A 19,630-nucleotide genomic window follows, 5' to 3' on the forward strand; every position below is an offset into this window, starting at 1 on the left:
CTCGATCCCGAAGTATTTGGGACTCTGTGGCCTTTCGAGGTCCTGGACGCTGTCCCCTATTTTCCTGCAGCAGCTTGGGACCCTGGCATCTTAACCCCCCCCCCCCCCCCCGCGCCCCAACCTGCAAAAAAAATCCCATCCTCTCTGCAGCCTGGAGGGGCATTTAAGGACTTCAACTCCCAGCAGCCCTTGCGGCATAGGGTCTGTGAAGCCTCAGCGGCAAGAGCGCACTGCCTACCGGGAATTGTAGTCCTTAGGCATTCCCCGGAGGTGGGAGGGGGCGGCCGGACCACCCGCCTCCTCTCGGGGGTCGTCTGGGGTCGGGCAGCCGGCGGGAGGAGGGCAGGATGGGTGGCTCGGGCTGAGTTTTTCCTCTCGGCTTCGGTCCATCAGATCAGAGCCCGCACCCCCCCCCCCCCCGCGTGTGGGGACCGGTCCACCCCGCTGGTCTGCCCTGCAGCCCCCATGGGCCGCCGCCCGCCGCCGCCTCGGCTGGCGCCCAGGACGAGGCGGGGATAAGCGCGGTGAGTCCGCCGGTGCCCGCGGTGCCCAGCACACCTGCCCGTTCCCACCTGCCCGCCCCCACCTGCCCTCTGCGTCCTCGGTCTGGCTCCAAACCCGGGCCCTGCCTCTCCCCTCCCCTCGGCCTCCCCCCTGTGCCGCCCAGCCCCCTCCCGGGGCTGCCAGGGATCCAGGCCGGGGTCCGGCTGTCTGTCCTTCCATCTGTCCTGGATTTCTGCTCCCGTCCACCCTGTGCCTACTTCCTACCACTTGCACAGCGGGCTGTCGGTGCATCCTGCTCCCTTACACAGCCCTCCATCCCAAATCTCAACGTCTGTCTGTCGGTCTCTCTCCAGTTCACCTCATCCTGCACCTCCATACCTACCCACTTCTCTCTCTCCTCCTCCTCTCCTGCCCCTGTCCTCCCCGGCCTGGTGCCTTCCCCTAAGCCCCTGGTCCCTGCTATCCTAGCTGCCTCCTGCTTTTCCCTGCCCCAGCCCCTGCTGCCTGTGGCCAGCTCCACCACCTCCTCCAGGGAGCCAGCCCTGACTGCCCCTCTCCAGGTCTTGCTTGCTGGTGGTTGGTGTTTTTCTTTGCTCTTCTCCTTTATTGGGCTGTGTACACCAGAAGCTGGGCGGCTCCACTCCCCTGCATCTGGGGCAGCCAGCCCAAAGTCTGCAGTTGGCCCTCAATGAATATTAGTTGGGTGAATGAATGAATGAGGGTCCGTCCCTGAATTTTATCCCCCCCCCCACTGGTGCACCTCTAATCTTTGTCCCCTTACCTATCTGCTCCTTTATTGGTCCATCCTGATTCTGCCCCTTCGCTGGCCTTCCCTCACTCAGCCTGCCTGCCTGTCCTCTACCCTTCTTCAGCACCCCTGTACCCCTGCCCACCTGTTCCCCCCATTCCTGTCCCCCTCCTTACCTTTCCCCACCTCTCCCTAGCACAGGACCCCAGGGCCACCATGTCTGGAGACTACGAGGATGGCCTCTGCCGACGGGCCCTCATGCTGGCTTCGGACCTCTGTGCTCGTGTCCGGGATGCTGACACCAGCGACAGGTGCCAGGAGTTCAATGAACTGCGAATCCGAGGCTACCCCCGGGGCCCTGATGCAGGTCTGCACCCCACCCTTCAGCTTCCAACAGCCGCCCCCGCACTCCAATACCATGATAGACAAGACTTGAAGAATTCGGCTTTCCATTTCATTTGCTACCAGATCCACTTAGAGTCCTGCCTCCATCCTGCTTGCTGCTACCTTATCTCCAAAACTCCTAAGTGGAAAGAGCCTGACCCCTGACCTTTGGAGTTGTTCCTTGTGGACCCCCAACTATTACCTCCAGATATTCTCTTCAGGAGTCTTTGAGACTCTTGCACAACTAGAGTTTGCTAGCCAGGCACATTACCACTTGAGCCCCAGACCACAATCCTTCTACTGATATTTTCCATATATCCAGGATAACAGGTGCATACCACCATGCCTGACTTACTAATTGAGATAGGGTCTTACTAACATTGCTACCTGATCTGGCTTTGAAACATGACCCTCAGTTTTCAGCTTCCTGAGTAGCTAGGATTACAGGTGTGAGCCACTGGCACCTGGCTTATCAGCCTCATTTTCAACAGGGGAAACTGAGGCTCAGAAGGGTGAAGAGACTTGTGCAAGATCCGAGGGCCAGAAAGCAGCAGACTGCTTCTCAGAGCTGCAGGTGTGGTCAGTGGTAGAGTGACTGCCTCACAGGGGCAAGGCCCTGAGTTCAAACCCCAGGACTATCCAAAACCAAAATGGCTATATAGAAACACCTCTTTCCAAGGGGTGGAGAGCTCAGATTGAGTCCTGCATTCAGAGTGCTCAGGTAGAAAATGCACTCTGACCCTTCCTGACCCCAGGCCCCTCTCCTTCTCTCTAGACATTTCTGTGAGCCTGCTGTCCGTCATCGTGACCTTCTGTGGCATCGTCCTCCTAGGGGTCTCTCTCTTCGTGTCCTGGAAGCTGTGCTGGGTGCCCTGGCGGGACAAGGGTGGCTCTGCAGTGGGTGGTGGCCCACTGCGTAAGGACCTGAGCCCCGGGGTTGGGCTGGCTGGCCTGGTGGGTGGTGGTGGGCACCACCTGGGGTCTGGCCTGGGTGACCACCCTCTGCTTGGTGTCCCCCCACACCATGCCCACGCGGTCCACCATCCTCCCTTTGCTGAGCTGCTGGAGCCGGGCAGCCTGGGTGGCTCTGAGCCCCCTGAACCTTCTTACCTGGATATGGACTCGTACCCAGAGGCCGCCGCCGCCGCAGCTATGGTGGCCGCTGGGGTCAAGCCGAGCCAGACATCTCCAGAGCTGCCCTCCGAGACTGGGGCAGGGTCAGGGCTGCTCCTGCTGCCCCCCAGTGGAGGGGGCCTGCCCAGCGCACAGTCGCACCAGCAAGTCACAAGCCTGGCGCCTACCACCAGGTGAGAGGGGCCCCCCGGGTTGGGGGCCACCCCACTTCTGCTCCTCTTCTGTGGCTGCTTTTCGCCTAAGCCTCAACTGAGTCCTAGGTCAGGAAGATTTTGGAGTTTTGATTTTGGGTTCCAAGAGAATGAGGCTGGCACCCCAGACGTTTTTTTTTTTTTTGTTTTTTTGTTTTTTGTCGGTCGTGGGGCTTGAACTCTGGGCCTGGGCGCTGTCCCTCAGCTCTTCAGCTCAAGGCGAGTGCTCTACCACTTGAGCTACAGCGCCACTTCCCACCCCAGACTTTTGAACCTTTAAGGATAAAGATGGGGATCCAGACTCCTAGGACTTAAACTGGGGTGGTGGTGCTGGAGGCCTTGATTCTTTTTTGGGGGGGGTCCGTTCGTGGGGCCTGAACTCTGGGTCTGGGCGCTGTCCCTCAGCTCTTCAGCTCAAGGCTAGCGCTCTACCACTTGAGCCACAGCGCCACTTCCGGCTTTTTTCTTTTTGCTTATGTGGTGCTGAAGAATTGAACCCAGGGCCTCAGGCATGCAAGGCAAGCGCTCTACCACTGAGCCACCTTCCCAGCCCCAGGCCTTGATTCTTGAGTCTAGAGACAGGAAGGAGCTGCGGACAAAAATCCAGGGTCAGAAACATCAAGGAGACTAACGATGAGATTCCCCAATGCCTATGGCCTTTTGCTCTAAGCGAGGCTCAGCTGCGGAGGCCTGGGCTCCACTCAGTCGTTCATTCGTCTTTACTCGTCTGCATGGACTGAGTACCAGCCGAGCTTGAGGAAGGCACCCAGACCCCCTGGACTTGACCCTCAGAGCTGCCCACTTCAGGAGTGGCCTGGAGAGACAGGAAGGTGGCATGGGGGACAGCAGGGTCCCTTGGAAGTCCTGGTTCTAGGCTAGGAGGAGGCCCAGGACTTCCCAGAGAAGGAGGCTTAGGTGGACAAGGAGGCAGCAGTGAGACCCCACCCCAGGGCACAGGGGCTAAAGGAAGACATCATATGTGGAAGGAGACCGCGGTGCATCGTGGGAGAAGACCACAGTGCATTGTGGGAAAAGACCATGGTGCTCCCTGGTAAGACAGCGTGGTGCACTGGGGGACCCACCAGGAGTTATGGGGCTTTGAAAACACGTTTGAAAACAGAGAATTTGGGAACGGGGCTTGCAGATGCCAGGCCACTCCAGAATGAGTGATTTTGTCTGAGGCACTGGGGAACTACGGGAGGCGGGGGAGACTCAGAGAGGGAGAGGAAGGGATTCTGCTGTGTGTGTTGAAGGTCCCCCATTGGGCCACATGGGTGATCAAGAGGGAGCGGCTAGAGGCTGAGACTCCAGGCAGGAGCAGAAAGGCTCAGCCTGGCAACAAGGGACAGGTTGTAGAGATTTGTGGACCCCACCATCCCCCAGAGGACCAAAAAGCAAGTGCTCTGTGACATCAGTGACCCAGAGTAGCTTCGAGGGATGGTGCCACTGCAGGTCTAGGGAGCTTAGACAGGGTGGGTGCAGATGGGGAAACTGAGGCATGAGTGTCTTGTTCAGGCCAAGATTTGTGATCACCTGGCTGGACATTGAAGAAGAGGCAGGAAAGTCCACAAGTGCCCGGATGCAGACAGAGATGGAGGTGCACTGACCTCAGTTTGGTTCCCTCCACAGGTACCCAGCCCTGCCCCGGCCCCTCACCCAGCACACGCTGACAACGCAGCCGGAGCCAAGCAGCGAGGAGCGGCCGCCAGCCCTGCCCTTGCCCCTGCCCGGAGGCGAGGAAAAGGCCAAACTCATCGGGCAGATTAAGCCAGAGTTGTACCAGGGCACCGGCCCTGGCGGCCGCAGGGGCGGAGGCTCTGGAGAGGGGGGAAACCCCTGTGGCCGCATCAGCTTTGCCCTGCGGTACCTCTATGGCTCCGACCAGCTTGTCGTGCGGGTCCTTCAGGCCCTGGACCTCCCAGCCAAGGACTCCAATGGCTTCTCTGACCCTTACGTCAAGATCTACCTGCTGCCCGACCGCAAGAAGAAGTTCCAGACCAAGGTCTGAGGGGAGAGGGCTGGGATCTGGACCCTTGGCCTGAGGCTGGGGCCTGGGCATAGATTCCCAGGGTGCTGGCAGGGGAAATGAGGGTGGGTTCGTGATGTCCGTTCCCCTCTCACCTCCCCCCCAGGTGCATAGGAAGACCCTGAACCCCGTGTTCAATGAGACGTTCCAATTCTCTGTGCCCCTGGCCGAGCTGGCCCAGCGCAAGCTGCATTTCAGCGTCTACGACTTCGACCGCTTCTCACGGCATGACCTCATCGGCCAGGTGGTGCTGGACAACCTCCTGGAGCTGGCCGAGCAGCCCCCCGACCGCCCGCTCTGGAGGGACATCATCGAGGGTGGCTCGGTCAGTCGCACCCTCTCTGGACTCTCCCCTTCCCGGGGCCTGAGCCTATTGGTTTTGAGCACTGGGACCTTGTAGAATCTTAACACTTTGTCTCTAGACTTTCTAAACCTTGTGTTCGGAGAATATGGCTTCCTTCCCACATATAATCAGGAATGGAGGAGGAGGCCAGGTGTTGTGGATCATGCCTGTAATCCCAGCTTTTTGGGAGGCAGAGATCACCACTAGTATGTGGACATAATTGTGTGTGACAGTGTGTGTGTGACAGTGTGTGTGTGTGTGTGTGTGTGTGTGTGTGTGTGTGTGTGTATGTGTGTGTGTGTGTGAGACATCTCAGCTACATAGGAAGTTTAGATAGGAGGATCGAGGTCCAGGCTGGCCTAAGGAAAAACATGTTGGCCCATTCCCTAAATAACCAAAACAAAAAGGATGAGCGTGTGGCTCAAGTGGTAGAGCACCTTGCTTAGCAAGCACAAGAAGAAAAACAAAAAGGAATGGCGTGGAGAGGGAAGTAGAGGAGCTTTTGTCTTTCCCAGCTCAGATCTGGATCTCAGACTCTCCACTTCGTTTTACTTATTGGTTTATTTAGTTAGTTATTTGCCGGCACTGGAGATTGAACCCAGGTCCTCACACACACTAGGCGAGCACTCTCCCACAGAGCCACGCTCCCAGCTCTTTCATTTTTATTTTGTCTGTACTGATCTGCACCGATGGGGCTCCTTTTTCCTCCACTGTCCAAATAGCTGGGATTGCAAGCAGGTACCACCATTCTGGCTCCAGATTCCTGACTTCTGAACCTCTCTTCACATCTCCTGGCTTCCATTTGCAGCTCTGTGACTCCAGCTGGCTGGCTTCTCTTAGCAGCCTCTGCCGCCAGCCTCCTGATTTTCCCTCCTCTCCCGGCGCACCAGACTTGAACGCCTTCATCTCGCAAATACCTGGCATTTTAACGTGTTCATATTCCCTCCTGTTTCTTCACCATCCCCCACCCCAAGCCCTGGCAGGCCTCAGACACACCAGGATCCCCAATTCTCCCCACCCCCAGCCCCAGTTCTCCCAGAGTCTAGATCCAGCCCCTGCCCAGCCTGACTCCACGGTCCGTCCTATTAGGTGCCCAGAGCCTTTGAAGCCTCAACCTCACACTCCCGCTCCCTAGCCATGGATTTCCCAGCATTCCAGTTCCCTGCCAGGAAGCCATGACTGAGGTCCAGAGAGGTCTGGCTCTGAGCCTGTTTTCCCACCTGCCAGTGACCTGGGTGAAGTATCTGCCTGTAACTAGGGTATAGAAGAACTTCCTTCCAGGCTACCTCCACAGCTCCTGTCTGTCTCCCCCCTCTCCCCCGCCCCCCGCCTCCTTGCTGCCCCCCCCTCCCGTGTCCCCCAGGGACCATCTTGTCTCCTGCTGTGCCCTCTTCTCACTTCCTCTGGCCTTCACAACCTAAGGCCTTCCCCACTCCTTCCTTCATTTACTCATCCACTCTCTCTCCATTCACTCATTCATCCCTTTCTCCCTTCTTTCATTGACTTCCTCCACTGCATTCATTCACCCACTCCTTCACTTATTCATCCACTCCATCATTCATTCATGCACTCCTTTACTCACTGATGAGTCATTTGTTTATTTGCTCGTCTGTCAGTTCATTCATTCCTTCATTCATGCACTCACATGCCCATTCACCCATTTACGCATGCCTTCTCTTCCTCTTCTACTCCCACCCCCCGTCATTCATCCATTCAAGGCCATTCTTTCTTCCAGCCCAACAGTCCTCAGGAGCTTGTGTTCTGGGGAGTCACAGTTGGTGCTGTGGGGCACACAGGGCAACTCCAGGGGACGCAGTGTGGCAGGGGCCCGGTCAACATGTGTGTGTGTGGGGGGGGTAACAGGGGCCCCTCTGAGGCTGCGTGGCACAGGTTCCCACTGGCTCTGGCCACTGCTTCCCCTGGGCATCCCGGAAGGCAGAGCCTCTCCCTCCAGGCACCATCCTATTTTGGGTGCACCTCCTGCCTTTTCTACAGCTGTCTCCTTGAATCTCATGTGGTCCCAGGGTCCCCTTCTCTAGGTCTCTGTCTCTACCCTCTTTCTCTTTCTCCATCTGTCTGTCTCTCTCCCCTCCGCACCCCACACCCACATCTCTTGTTTTCCTTAGGCTTTGATAGACTTGGGCAGCTGTGGCCTGGGAGTTGCCTGGCCCTGGCCAGTGACTGGAGCACTGGGTGTCAGGAAGGAGGCTGGGGGCTGGAGAGGGAGGAAGCGGGGTGGGGGACTGGCACTGCTGACCCTCTTCCCCAATGGCAGGAAAAGGCAGATCTTGGGGAGCTCAACTTCTCACTCTGCTACCTCCCCACCGCCGGGCGCCTCACAGTGACCATCATCAAAGCCTCCAACCTCAAAGCGATGGACCTTACTGGCTTCTCAGGTGAGCTGCAGGGAGGAGGCTGGGGTCTGAGGGAGGAGCCTTGGGCCTGGAGCCCTGGGTCTGAGGGAGTAGGCTGGGGTCTAGACCCCTGGGTCTGAGGGAGGAGGGCTGGAGTCCAGATCCTGGGTCTGAGGGAAGAGGCTAGACCTGGACGCCTGGGTCTGAGGGAGGAGGCTGGCCCTGGACCCCTGGTCTGAGGGAGGAGGTCACTGTCCCACCCCTCTCCTGTCCCAGATCCCTACGTAAAGGCCTCTCTGATCAGTGAGGGTCGACGTCTGAAGAAGCGGAAAACCTCCATCAAGAAGAACACCTTGAACCCCACGTACAACGAGGCGCTGGTGTTCGATGTGGCCCCCGAGAGCGTGGAGAATGTGGGGCTCAGCATCGCAGTGGTGGACTACGACTGGTGAGCCTTGGCCTGGGGGGCAGCAGGGGGCCCCGCCTTGGCCTGGGGGGATGTGGAGGGCAGCCCACTGACTCTTGGTAACCTTCCTCCACCCCCACAGCATCGGGCACAACGAGGTGATCGGCGTATGCCGCGTGGGCCCCGAGGCGGCCGACCCCCACGGCCGGGAGCACTGGGCTGAGATGCTGGCCAACCCGCGCAAGCCAGTGGAGCACTGGCACCAGCTGGTGGAGGTGAGTGCACTGGGCCTTGAAGGCTGGGCACGTGCCCACCCTGGCTGTCACCCAACCTCTGGCCGTCCATTCCTCCGCTGAGACTGAGTGGAGAAGGCCGATCCCTTTCCTATTGAGGGAATGGTCGATTTGACTCCCACTCCCGAACCTTCTGGATTTCCTCCTTCAGGAAAAGACCCTGACCAGCTTCACAAAAGGCAGCAAAGGACTATCAGAGAAAGAGAACTCAGAGTGAGGGGTAAGGAACCCAGATTGGGAGGGGGAGAGGCCCTGGACCTCTGGGTCTGAGGGAGGACATTGAGGCCTGAACCCCTGGGTCAGGAGGAGGAGGCTTGAGCTTGGAATGCTGGGTCTGAGGGAAGACACTAGGGTCTGGAATCCTAGATCTGAGTGAGGAGGCTGGGGTCTAGACTCCTTATCTGAGGGAAGAGACTGGGGTCTGAACCCCTGGGTCTGAGGGTGAGGTTAGGGTCTGGACTCCTGTATGAGGAAGAAGCTAGAGATTGGATCTCTGAGTCTGAGGGTGGAGGCTGGGGTCTGGATCTCTGGGACTGAGGGTGGAGGCTAGGGTCTGGATCTCTGGGATTGAGGGAGGAGGCTGGGGTTTGGATCTCTGGGACTGAGGGAGGAGGCTGGGGTCTAAATCTCTCTCTGGTCTGAGGGAGGAGGCTGGGGTCTGGATCTCTGGGACTGAGAGAGGAGGCTGGGGTCTAAATCTCTGGTCTGAGGGAGGAGGCTGGGGTCTGGATCTCTGGGACTGAGGGAGGAGGCTAGGTTCTGGATCTCTGGGACTGAGGGAGGAGGCTGGGGTCTGAATCTCTGGTCTGAGGGAGGAGGCTGGGGTCTGGATCTCTGGGACTGAGGGAGGAGGCTGGGGCCCAGCCCAGCATGTTTCTCCCTGTGAAGCCATCACTCCTTTCCTCTGACCTCTCCTCTTCTGCCCATTGTGCAGGTCTGGCCTAGGCTGGGGATTGAACCAGGGCCCCTGACGACCCCATCCCTTCCTGCCCGGACCGTAAACTCATCTCCTCGAAGCCATAGTGTCCGAGCCGCCGGTGCAGGCAGCCCTGGGCCTGCGCTCCTCCCCCCTGGAGGCGTGCACGTGGGCGGGAGGCTGCTGGACCCAGGCCCCTGTTTCAGGGTGGGGGGCATTCAGCCTCCACTGTTTGTCTTCTGTTCCCTGGGGTTCCCCCACAAGGCAAGGGGCCATGCATGTCTGGGGGACCCCCTCTCCCTAGATCCTCTGTCGGTCTCTGTCTCTTTACTGTTGTCCAAGACTTGGTGTCCTGACCCTGGTTCTTGCCGTGAATGTCACTGGGCCAATCCTCTGTGTGACCCCAGACACACACACACACACACACACACACACACACACACACACACACACACACACACACATCTGTATCTACCCCTGCGTACCACTCTGTAGTCCAGCCGATCCCCGCCCACTGCTGCTGCTGCTACTGATGCCAGAATAAACACTCTGTGGGCCTCAAGCTGCCTGGTCCTGCTTCTCTGTGACTGTATTATTATTATTATCATCATCATCATCATCATCATTATTGTGTTGTACACACATGTGTATGTGCTGGTTCTGGGGCTTGAACTCAGGGCCTGAGTCCCTTAGCCTTTTAGCTCAAGGCTGGTGCTCTACCACTTGAGCCATCCCTCCACTTCTGGCTTTTTTTAAATTTATTTTTTATTTCACCCCCCCTCACCCCCTTTTAAAATTTTTTAGTACTTCTGGATTTTTGCTGCTTAGCTGGAGATAAGAGTTTCGACCTGCGATCCTCAGATCTCTGGCCTCCTGAGATGACACCTGGCAGGCAGGACAGGATTTGGGCAACTTTGTGTCAGTCTGAGCTTTAGTTTCTTAAAATTCTCTTTGTCAGTACCACTATAGTGTATAGGACCCCCCAAATGCCGCTGTGAATGAAGACTGCAGCACAGGGAGCCTTCAGGCAGGGTTGAATCGAGGTGTTAAGTGACTTTCACATTTGCCTTCCCTTTCATAGACTTCCTTCTTAGACATGTCTCGCAGGAGTTATGCGCTGGCCTCTGAGCTCTAGGCTTGTAATGCTTCATTTATTAGGAAGCGTTTGGTTAAAAACAAAAATAAAACCCTAAATCAGGATTTCCAAGGGAAAGATTCAGAGATGAAGATTTGTTGTGTTCCAGTAACAGATCTCCTGAAGACATACAGTCCCAGGGCTAGCTCAGCTGCGTGGCAGCAGGCGGCATTGAGTTGTGTCCCTGAGGCTGCTGTCCCTCCCCCGGCCTGGGTACAGACGATGTGTTCTCACATCATGGCATTAATAAAGCAGCCAAATGTAGCCAGGCACAGTGGTCACGCCTGTAATCCTACTGAGAGAGTCTGAAATCCAAGGATTGGGCTTCAAAGCCAACCACCTCAGGAAAGGCCCTGAGACTCTAATCTCCAATTAAGCACCAAAAAAAAAAAAAAAAAAAGCCAAAGTAGAGCTGTGGCTCGAGTGGTAGAGTTCTAAACTTGAATGAAAAAAGCTCAGGGACAGCACCAAGGCCCTAAGTTCAAGCCCCAGGACTGGCACAAAAGAAGAAGAAAAAAAAACCAAGATAACAAAACAATAACAACAACAACAACAAAAAAAAAACACACCACCTCCCCTTAGTGATCACTTTTTTTCCCCCTTCAGAATTTTTTGTTTTCCCAGGTTTCCCCCAGGAGACCAAAGCAGGATCCTGTCTACCCCAGTCTGGAGCACATTAGGGAAAAGGATTCTGATTGGTCATGCTCAGGCCTTGGATGGCCGCCTAGGACCAATCATTGCATCCAGTTTGCCCTTGGGCTGCACCCTCTGCCATCTCTGACTCCATTTCTACCTCCCCCCTCTCCCCCCCCCACCTGTCTCACTTGCTATTGGTTCAACCACCCTCAGGCTGTCATTGCTTTTGGCCTGAATGGCGAATTCATGTCTTTGAAGATGTAACTTTCTTTAATCCGGAATTTAGGGAAATTCCTTGATTGTCCTGAAGGCGTTTCAGGGCAGTAGTCCTTCTAAATGGATGTCCACTACATTCCCTGTTGTTCATGTCTTGTCTCCTTTCCCAATTACAGCTGCTCCAAAATATCTCCAGGCAAATGCTACCATCAGTGTATTTATTTTATTTTATTTTTGCTCTGGGCAATCTGAACAAATGTCTGCATAAATCGATTCCTCTTGGAAGAAAAGTCCCATCAGGGCAGCAGCAGGTAGCTTCCTTCCAAGGCTCATAGGAAAACTCCCAGCATGCCTCTGGCAGCAGCTGCGGACCCCTGCATTCCTTGGCTACTGGATGCATCACTCCACTCTGTCTCTGTCTTCCTGTCCCCTTCTCCCTGCTGTGGCTCAAAAATCTCCCTGTGTCTTTTTCTTCTAAGGACACCTGACACTGGATCTGGGGACCAGTCTAAAGCCAGGACCATCTCATTTGGAGATTCTTTTTTTTTTTTTTTTTTTTTTTTGCCAGTCCTGGGACTTGAACTCAGGGCCTGGGCACTGTCCCTCAGCTTTTCAGCTCAAGACTAGCACTCTACCACTTGAGCCACAGCGCTACTTCTGGCTTTTTCTGCCTATGTGGTACTGAGGAATCGAACCCAGGGCCTCATGCATGCAAGGCAAGCACTCTACCACTGAGCCACCTTCCCAGCCCCCCATTTGGAGATTCTTAATTACATCTGCAAAAAGCTTTTCTCCAATAGGTTCTACTTACCGTTCTCACGGTTAGGCCATCGGACATGGCTCCACCAGACACCACACTCACCTATGAAACTGCCAGTTTCTTTTGTTATTTTGTGGCACCAGGGGTTGATCCCAGGACCACCCAAATGCTAGATAAGCCTCACTACTACTTGAGCCACACCACCAGCCTTTTGTTGTTTTACAGATGGAGTCTTAGGAGTTTGCCTGGACTAGCTTTAACCTCAAGATCTGCCTGCTGCCACCTTCCAAATAGCTGGGACTATAAGCATGAACACCACACCCAACTTATGTCAATTTCTTTTCTTTCTTTCTTTTTTTTTGTTGGTCGTGGGGCTTGAACTCTGGGCCTGAGTACTGTCCCTCAGCTCTTCAGCTCACGGCAAGAGCTCTACCACTTGAGCTACAGCGCCACTTCCGGTTGCCTGGTGGTTTATTGGAGATAGGAGTCTCACGGACTTTCCTGCCTAGGCTGGCTTTGAACCTCAATCCTCAGATCTCGGCTTTCTTAGTAGCTAGGGTTACAGGTGTGAGTCACCAGTGCCTGATGGCTCACTAGATTTTCAATCAACCTAAAACTTGTTATGTTTTTTCTTTCAAGTCAATTCGTTACCAAAAAAAAAAAAAAACATGGTAACAGATGTCAGGCCTGAACAACAGGTGTCCATTATTAATGAGTGGCCTCTCATTAAGTTGCTCGCGTAGGCATGATTGTGGAGATTAGAAGTAATGATAAAGGCAGATAAATGCTCTTGCATATTGAAGGATTTGAGAACAGAACGTTAATTCCTGGATCCAGGAATATTTGATTTCTGCATCGTCTCATTATGAATATGCTAATACAGGGAGAGAGGGCGCCAATCGGGAACGGACCACCGCTGACATCACTGGTCACCAAGGCATCAAGGCATTCCCTCCACCCCCCCACCCACCCGGCCCAGTGCTCTCTGGCGCCCTCTGACGGGAAGCAAGGGACACTGCCTGTGAGAAGAGCCAACCCCAGGATCTGGCCAAGCCCAACACCCCTCACTCCCCTTGGCAACCCGGGTCACTTTCTATGCCCACATTGCTGAAGAACTCCTGCTAGAAGAGGAGACAAATGCTGAGAAAGGGGTGGTCCAAATTCCCTGACATCCAATCAGAAATAGGTATTAACCTGAAAGTGATCCAATCAGATTAGCAGAAATATCTCTGGTACCCAATTGGAGACGGCTGAGTTGCCATGACGACACGAGTTTCTAGAGGGTTCCCAAGGTCTGTAAGCCCCAGCGCTGAGTGCCTCGTGGTGCCTGGCAACGCTTGGCCACCTACTCCAGCCAGCCCGCACCACATGGCCGGCCGGTTGAAAACAGCCAATAAGGATGGGCCAGGCCTGCATGACGTCACTAGTTGCCAAGCGGGCTGCCGAGTGTATGACATCCCGCGAGAGTTTCTGAGAGGCCCTTGCCCCCTCCCCAACCACGGAGAGATGGAGATGCGCATGTGCACATGCTCCTTTCGAGGGAGAGAAGCCATAAAAGGCGGGAAAGCACAAGAGGCGAGGAATAAGATGGGGATGGACAGATGGACGGCTTGACTGACAGATAGACCTCAAGGTTACCAGGAACAGCCTAGAAGATGACTCTTAAAAATAACATTAAAGCCGGGCGCTGGTGGCTCATGCCTGTAATCCTAGCTACTCAGGAGGCTGAGATCTGAGGATCGCGGTTCAAAGCCAGCCCAGGTAGGGAAGTCTATGTGACTTTTATCTCCAGTGAACCATCGAGAAGCCAAAAGTGGAGTTGTGGTTTGAGTGGCAGAGCACCAGCCTTGCCCAGGCCAGGCCCTGTGTTCAAGCCCCACAAAGGACACACGCGTGTGAGTGCTCAATACACACACACACACACACACACACACTCAGTCACAAAGGGGTTGAGGGTCTTCCTAGCAACTACTAGGCCTCGAGTTCAAATCCCAGTACCACAAAAAAAGAAAAAGTGTACCAGATAGAGCTGTGGTCCCCACTGTCGCCTGTTGCTCATCTAGGCCTCCCCTTGCCCGCGTCCAGGCCTGCGGGTGGTGGCAGAGCCTCAGCTGGAAGCGCCAGGGCTGCGCGCGCGTCTGCGCATGCGCACGCGGCCGGCGCCGGCTACTGTATTCGCCCACCCGAGTAGCATGGCTCACATACTGTACATATTGTTCTACGGCCTGCTTTTTAAATGCAACAATATGTCTTGGAAATCCATCCAGACTTATTTAAAGATCTGGGTCCCGTGCCTTGAAGAGCAGAGTGCTATTCCAGAAACCTCTGGCTTCCTTTCCTAGTTCTCCTGTTTGTTCCTGAACGTGGAGACTTTTCTTGCTTTCCCCACTCCTGCAGTGTTGCTGGGTCATCTCTATCTCTGTAGGGTCAACGGGAGAGGTGCACTTGACAGGCCGTGGAGTATAGTCTACCTCTACCCCCTGGCTCTCTGCTGAGATGTGTCCAAGAACTAACTCTGCCACTTCAGCCACCCCTCCCCTTGTTCTTTTTCAGGTTTTTTTTTGTTTTGTTTTGTTTTGTTTTTTTCAGATAGGTTCTCAGGCTTTTGCCCAGGACTGACCTCAGACTATAATCCTTGTAGCTGGGATTACAGGTATGTGTGACGATCACTCCTAACTTGTTTTTTGAGATAGGGGATCTCACTTTTTTTGGGGGGGGGAGGAGGCTGGGCTGGCCTCAACCTGTGACCCTCCCAAGTCCACATTCCAAGTAGTTGGGATTATAGATAGGCATGCGACACTACTCTCAGTCCAATAGCTTTTTACTATACCTCCAGCACCCAGCACCAAACTTATTCCAAATACTAGACAGATGATTAGTAAGCAGGGTAGGAGTGATTAGTGCAGGTTGCAGGTGAAAGCACAGCCCTCAAGATCACGCATTCTCCTCCCTGATTTTGTATTTAAGTTGTTTTCAAAACTGGCTGCCAGCTGGGGGCTGGTGGCTCACGCCTGCAATCCCAGCCGCTCAGAAGGCTGAGATCTGAGGACTGTATTTCAAAGCCAGTCTGGGCAGGAAAGTCCATGAGACTCTTATCTCCAATGAACCACCAAATGTGGAGTTGTGGCTCACACTCCTGAGCATGCGGTTTTCCTATTTATTCTTGCAGTAACATTGTGTAATGTTCAGCGAAGAGTTGCGCAGCCTCTAGCGTTTATTTATTTATATTTTGCTGGTTCCAGAGCAGAACTCAGCACCTTGTGCTCTCTGAGCTTGCTTGCTTGAGTTCCCAGCCCTGGTTTGATGTGCTGGTTAATAGGAGATCAGAGTCTCGCAGACTGTTCTTCCTGAGCTAGCTCAGAACTATGACCTTCAGGTCTCAGCCTCCAGAGTAGCTGGGATTACAGGTGTCAGCCACTGGTCCACGGCAACATCCTCTATTATTTTTATGCATTTGATGCTATTTTGGGAGAAAATAATATTTCTCATATTGGTCTAGTATATAAAAATATTATGTCTTGGTGCTGGAGGTTTAGCCCAGCAGAAGGGTGCCTGCCTGGCACGCGCAAGGCCCTGGGTTCAGTCCTCAGCCCTGGAAAAAAATGTCTTAAAAAAAAATTAACTCAAGGGCTGGGAAAGTGGCTCAGTGGTAGAGCGCTTGCCTTGCATGCATGAGGCCCTGAGTTTGATTCCTCAGCACCACATAAGCAAAAAGCAAAAAGCCGGAAGTGGCACTGTGGCTCAAGTGGTAGAGCACTAGCCTTGAGCTGAAGAGCTGAGGGACAGCGCCCAGGCCCAGAGTTCAGGCCCCACGACCGGACCCAAAAAATAAATAAATAATTAATTAATTAACGCTATTGCAACCTAACTCAATTTCACATATTTCTTCCAGAGGCTGTTTGGGGTTTTCTACATACATGATGTCTGAATCAAGAGCATTTCACCTACTTTTTTTTTTTTTTTTGGTTGTTGGTTTTATTTTGTGTGGGTCCTAGGACTTGAACTCAGGGCCTGGAGGCTGTCCCTGAGCTTTTTTGCTCAAGGCTATCACTCTACCACTTAAGCCACAGCTCCACTTGTGTGTGTGTGTGTGTGTGTGTGTGATTAATTGGAGATAAGAGATAGGAGTCTCCTAGACTTTTTGCCTGGGTCGGCTTTGAACCCAGATTCTCAGATCTCAGCCTCCATTAGTAGCTGGGATTACAGGGGTGAGCACCAGCACCCAGCCACCTATTTTTTCTCCTGAGATAATCACATGACAAGCCCTCATTGTGCTGAATTCCACTCATTGCTTTCTGAATGTTAAACAAATAGTTTTCCCCACTCTAAATCCCCTTGTTACACTGCATTAACCTTTTCCGGTATTCCTCTTTTGAATCTGCAATATTTTACTAAGGACTTTGTCCATGGCGTTGTGAGCAATGTTGGCATGTCGTTTTCTTTTCTCATAATGTCAGGATTTGATATTGGGATTTGATGAGTGGAGAAATGATTTTGAAAGTGTCTCTTCCTCCTCTGTTTCCTAAAATCAAAGTTGGGGGGCAATCAAGAATCTCCTTTGGGAAAGTAGAGCTGGGGCTCAAGTTGTAGAGCCTCAACCTCGAGCAAAAAAAGCCAGAAGCCGTGTGCTGGTGGCTCATGCCTGTAATCCTAGCTACTCAGGAGGCTGAGATCTGAGGATCGCCGTTCAAAGCCAGCCCGGGCAGGACCATCTGTGAGACTCTTATCTCCAATAAACCACTAGAAAACTGGAAGTGGTACTGTGGCTCAAGCGGTAGAGCGCTCGCCTTAAGCTGAAGAGCACAGGGACAGAGCTCAGGCCCAGAGTTCAAGCCCCATGACCGACAAAAAAAAAAAACAAACAAACCCAGAAACAGCACCCAGGCCCGGAGTTCAAGCCTCAGGCAGTGTACACACACACACACACACACACACACACACACACACGGAGCAAAAGGAACTGAGAAGCCGTGACTAACATGGTATAGAGTGTGACCCTGGGTTCTATGCATAGTAACACATACACACACACACACACACACACACACACACACACACACACACACACACACACACACACAATATGAAAGTTCTAATAGAAGCAACCTTACTTTCTGAGAAAGCTGGGGTAGAGCCTAGGACCTCATCCATGTGAGGGGAGCAACTCCACCTCTGAGCTACACCCCACATCCCAGCAGCTACTTTGTTTCTGAAGAGCTGATTGTTAAACCTTTGCCAGGGCCATCTTTGTTACTCACAGGCCTGCTATGAGATTGTGAAATCTCCCCCACCGTTTCTCAGCGCCCACTGTAGTTCTCCAGGCTTTGGGAGACTCCATTTCAACATTTATGGCCATCAAACGGCACATGTGAAACTGTCACATCAGGGCGTCCTTTGACCCATAATGCTACATTCCATCCCTTCTCAGGATGGCCTCAAACCATGATCCTTGAGGTTGCAGCCACCTGAGCAGCTAGGATTATAGGTGTGAGCCACTAACTCCTGGCTCTATTAGGCTTTTTAAAAATGTAGCCCAGGCTGGCCTGGAATTCTAGGTCTTCCTCCTGACGCTGCCCCCTGGGTAGCTGGGACTGCAGGCATGCACCCTACGAGTGCATGTCCCCCTTTCCTTTCATGGGCTGGCTCTCTTCAGGGCTCAGCTGCCCTCTTTCACAGCTGTCGTGTGAGGTGGCGGGTGGAGGCGCCATCCCCTCCTGGAGTTCTCCGCAGGAGGGTCACAATGGCCATGTGTCTGGGGGGCAGGGGCAGGGGACAGCCAGGAAAGGAGTCCCTGCCCTGATGTGAACATCTGGGAGAATATTCAGTGCCAGCCTGGTCAGGAGCTGCCTCCTCTTTGCCCCCAATTACCCAGCCCCCTTCTGGGGAGGTGAGTCCAGTAGAGGAGGGCAGAAGTGGGGCACACTGTGGCCTCCTCTCCACCTCCCTGCCATACCACACCAGCAGCCTCACACCTCCAGGTGTGACCCCAGCACCTGCTGCTGCCACCTGGGAGAGGCAGGAGCAGGGGGGGGAAGGGGGGGCAGGGCGGGCAGGCACAGCCCCACTGACTCCTCTGGACTGGAGGCTCTGAGCCAGGGCCCCCCAACTCTTCTCTGTCTTGGTCAGAGCTGCCAGTGTGCTTGATTCCCACCCTGGCCCCTTCCAGGGTCTGAGGCTCCATTCTAATGGAGTGGGTGGGGCGAAGGGGGGGAAGAATGGAGTTCCATAATCATCCCTGACCCTCACCTCTGTGGCCTGGCTGCCAGCCCCCTCCTTCCCCTAATCTCTGTCCAGCATTGCTCCCCTTTTCCTGGTCCAGGGACTTCTCTCTGGTTCTAAGAGTCCCTCTCCCCGCCTCCTTCCAGGGTCACCCTCCTGCCCCCTTCCCTGCTCTCACCTCCTCCCCAGGGCTCCGTCCTTGGTCCCCACATCCTCTTCCCATGGCAATGGCCCTCTGTCCACTCTGCAGATGTGCAGGGACCCCAGGACCCATCTTTCCCCTCCCCTCTCCATCTTTCCTCTTTCTTCCCTTCCTCTTCCCCAGCCTCTCCTCCCTTCCTCCTCCCCCCATCTCCCTCTCCTGCCCCTCTGTCCCCCCCCCCGCCGTCCTCCCCCTCCCCGCCTCCCTCCTCACGCCCCCCCCTTACTCCATTCCTTGCGTCCCCTCCTCTGCCCTCCCTCCACGCTCCCACCTCTCCTTCCTTCTCAGCCTCTCTCCCCCTCCCCCTCCCCTCCCTCCTTGCTTCCCCTCCCCCTCTCCCTCCTCCCCTCCCTCCTCCCGCCCGCCGTCATCAGTATTCCGCTCCCGTCCCCGGCGCTCGCTCTCGGCCGCGCTCTCCCGGTGGCTGCGGCACCGTCCGAGGCGGGGGCCGGGCCGGGGCCTGGGGGGGGTGGGTGGGGGGAGCGGCGCCGGCAGCCCGAGGAGGAGGACGGACGGACGGAAGGAAGGAAGGAAAGAAGGAAGGAAGGACGGAAGCCTGGGAAGAAGGAGGCAGGAGGCAGGATTCGGGCGGGCGCGAGGCCGAGCGCCCCCCGCACCCCGGTCTGCGCTGGGCCCCCCTCACCCGGGGCCCGGGGGCCGCCCCGCCCCCGCCGCGGGCCTCGCACCCCAATCCCGGCGCCCCCTGGGGGGTCCCCCCCGCAGGGCATGCTGTCCCCCGGAAGGAGCCCGCCCGCCGTGAGTAGGCGCCGGGGCCGGCGGGGCGGGGGTCCCGGCCTCCCGCGGGACCGGGCCGCAGAGGGCGGTGGGCGGGGCCGGGGGCGCCGGGGCGCTGCGTCGGGGATGGGGCGCTGCGCCCGGGCCGCGGGGTCCAGACGCGTGGTGGGGGGACGATCGGGGCTGGGGTCCGGGCCGCGTCGGGGTCCGGGCCGCGTTGGGGGGGGACGATCGGGGCTGGGGTCCGGGCCGCGTCGGGGGGGGTGGGGGAGAACGATCGGGGCTGGGGGGGCGATCGGGGCTGGGGTCCGGACCGCGTCGGGGGCCGGGCGCTCGGGCCGCGGGATCCGGGCCGCGTCGGGCGTGGGGGGAACGGGGCGGTCGAGCCACGGGGTTCGGGCCACGTCGGGGTGAGGGGCAATTGAGGT

General features: G+C 55.6%; 2 protein-coding genes across 4 annotated transcripts in view; both read left to right on the plus strand.

The window, feature by feature from the left end:
* Positions 1-423: 423 nt before the first annotated feature.
* Positions 424-9,853, plus strand: Syt3 (synaptotagmin 3). Of its 3 annotated transcripts, none has more exons than XM_070000474.1 (10): positions 424-524; positions 1,347-1,619; positions 2,412-2,943; positions 4,591-4,963; positions 5,094-5,312; positions 7,606-7,726; positions 7,961-8,132; positions 8,233-8,365; positions 8,535-8,603; positions 9,318-9,853. In XM_070000474.1, the coding sequence occupies exons 2-9, from the start codon at positions 1,469-1,471 to the stop codon at positions 8,598-8,600; spliced, it is 1,767 nt and encodes a 588-aa protein (XP_069856575.1). In that variant the 5' UTR covers positions 424-524; positions 1,347-1,468; the 3' UTR covers positions 8,601-8,603; positions 9,318-9,853. The 3 variants fall into 3 exon arrangements, with proteins under 3 accessions (XP_069856575.1, XP_069856576.1, XP_069856574.1); XM_070000475.1 differs by having other exon boundaries at positions 1,449-1,619; XM_070000473.1 differs by having other exon boundaries at positions 1,454-1,619.
* A 9,034-nt stretch (positions 9,854-18,887) lies between these two features.
* Lrrc4b (leucine rich repeat containing 4B) overlaps positions 18,888-19,630 on the plus strand; it is a 30,652-nt gene continuing 29,909 nt past the window's right edge. The window contains exon 1 of the mRNA XM_070000878.1: positions 18,888-19,223. The gene's annotated coding sequence lies outside the window, so the exon portion shown is untranslated. The remainder of the gene's footprint in view (positions 19,224-19,630) is intronic.

This window comes from Dipodomys merriami, unplaced genomic scaffold (assembly GCF_024711535.1).
Source record: "Dipodomys merriami isolate MVZ:Mamm:240054 unplaced genomic scaffold, mDipMer1.0.p SCAF_57, whole genome shotgun sequence".
In the NCBI taxonomy this organism is placed as follows: Eukaryota; Metazoa; Chordata; class Mammalia; order Rodentia; family Heteromyidae; genus Dipodomys; species Dipodomys merriami.

What these genes read in the sequence shown, in the direction of transcription:
- Syt3 (XM_070000474.1), top strand. Translation starts at nt 1,469, where the DNA reads ATGTCTGGAGACTACGAGGATGGCCTCTGCCGACGGGCCCTCATGCTG. An exon ending in AGCCTGGCGCCTACCACCAG is followed by an intron (nt 2,944 to 4,590) that starts GTGAGAGGGGCC and finishes TTCCCTCCACAG; the next exon opens with GTACCCAGCCCTGCCCCGGC. An exon ending in ACATCATCGAGGGTGGCTCG is followed by an intron (nt 5,313 to 7,605) that starts GTCAGTCGCACC and finishes CCCCAATGGCAG; the next exon opens with GAAAAGGCAGATCTTGGGGA.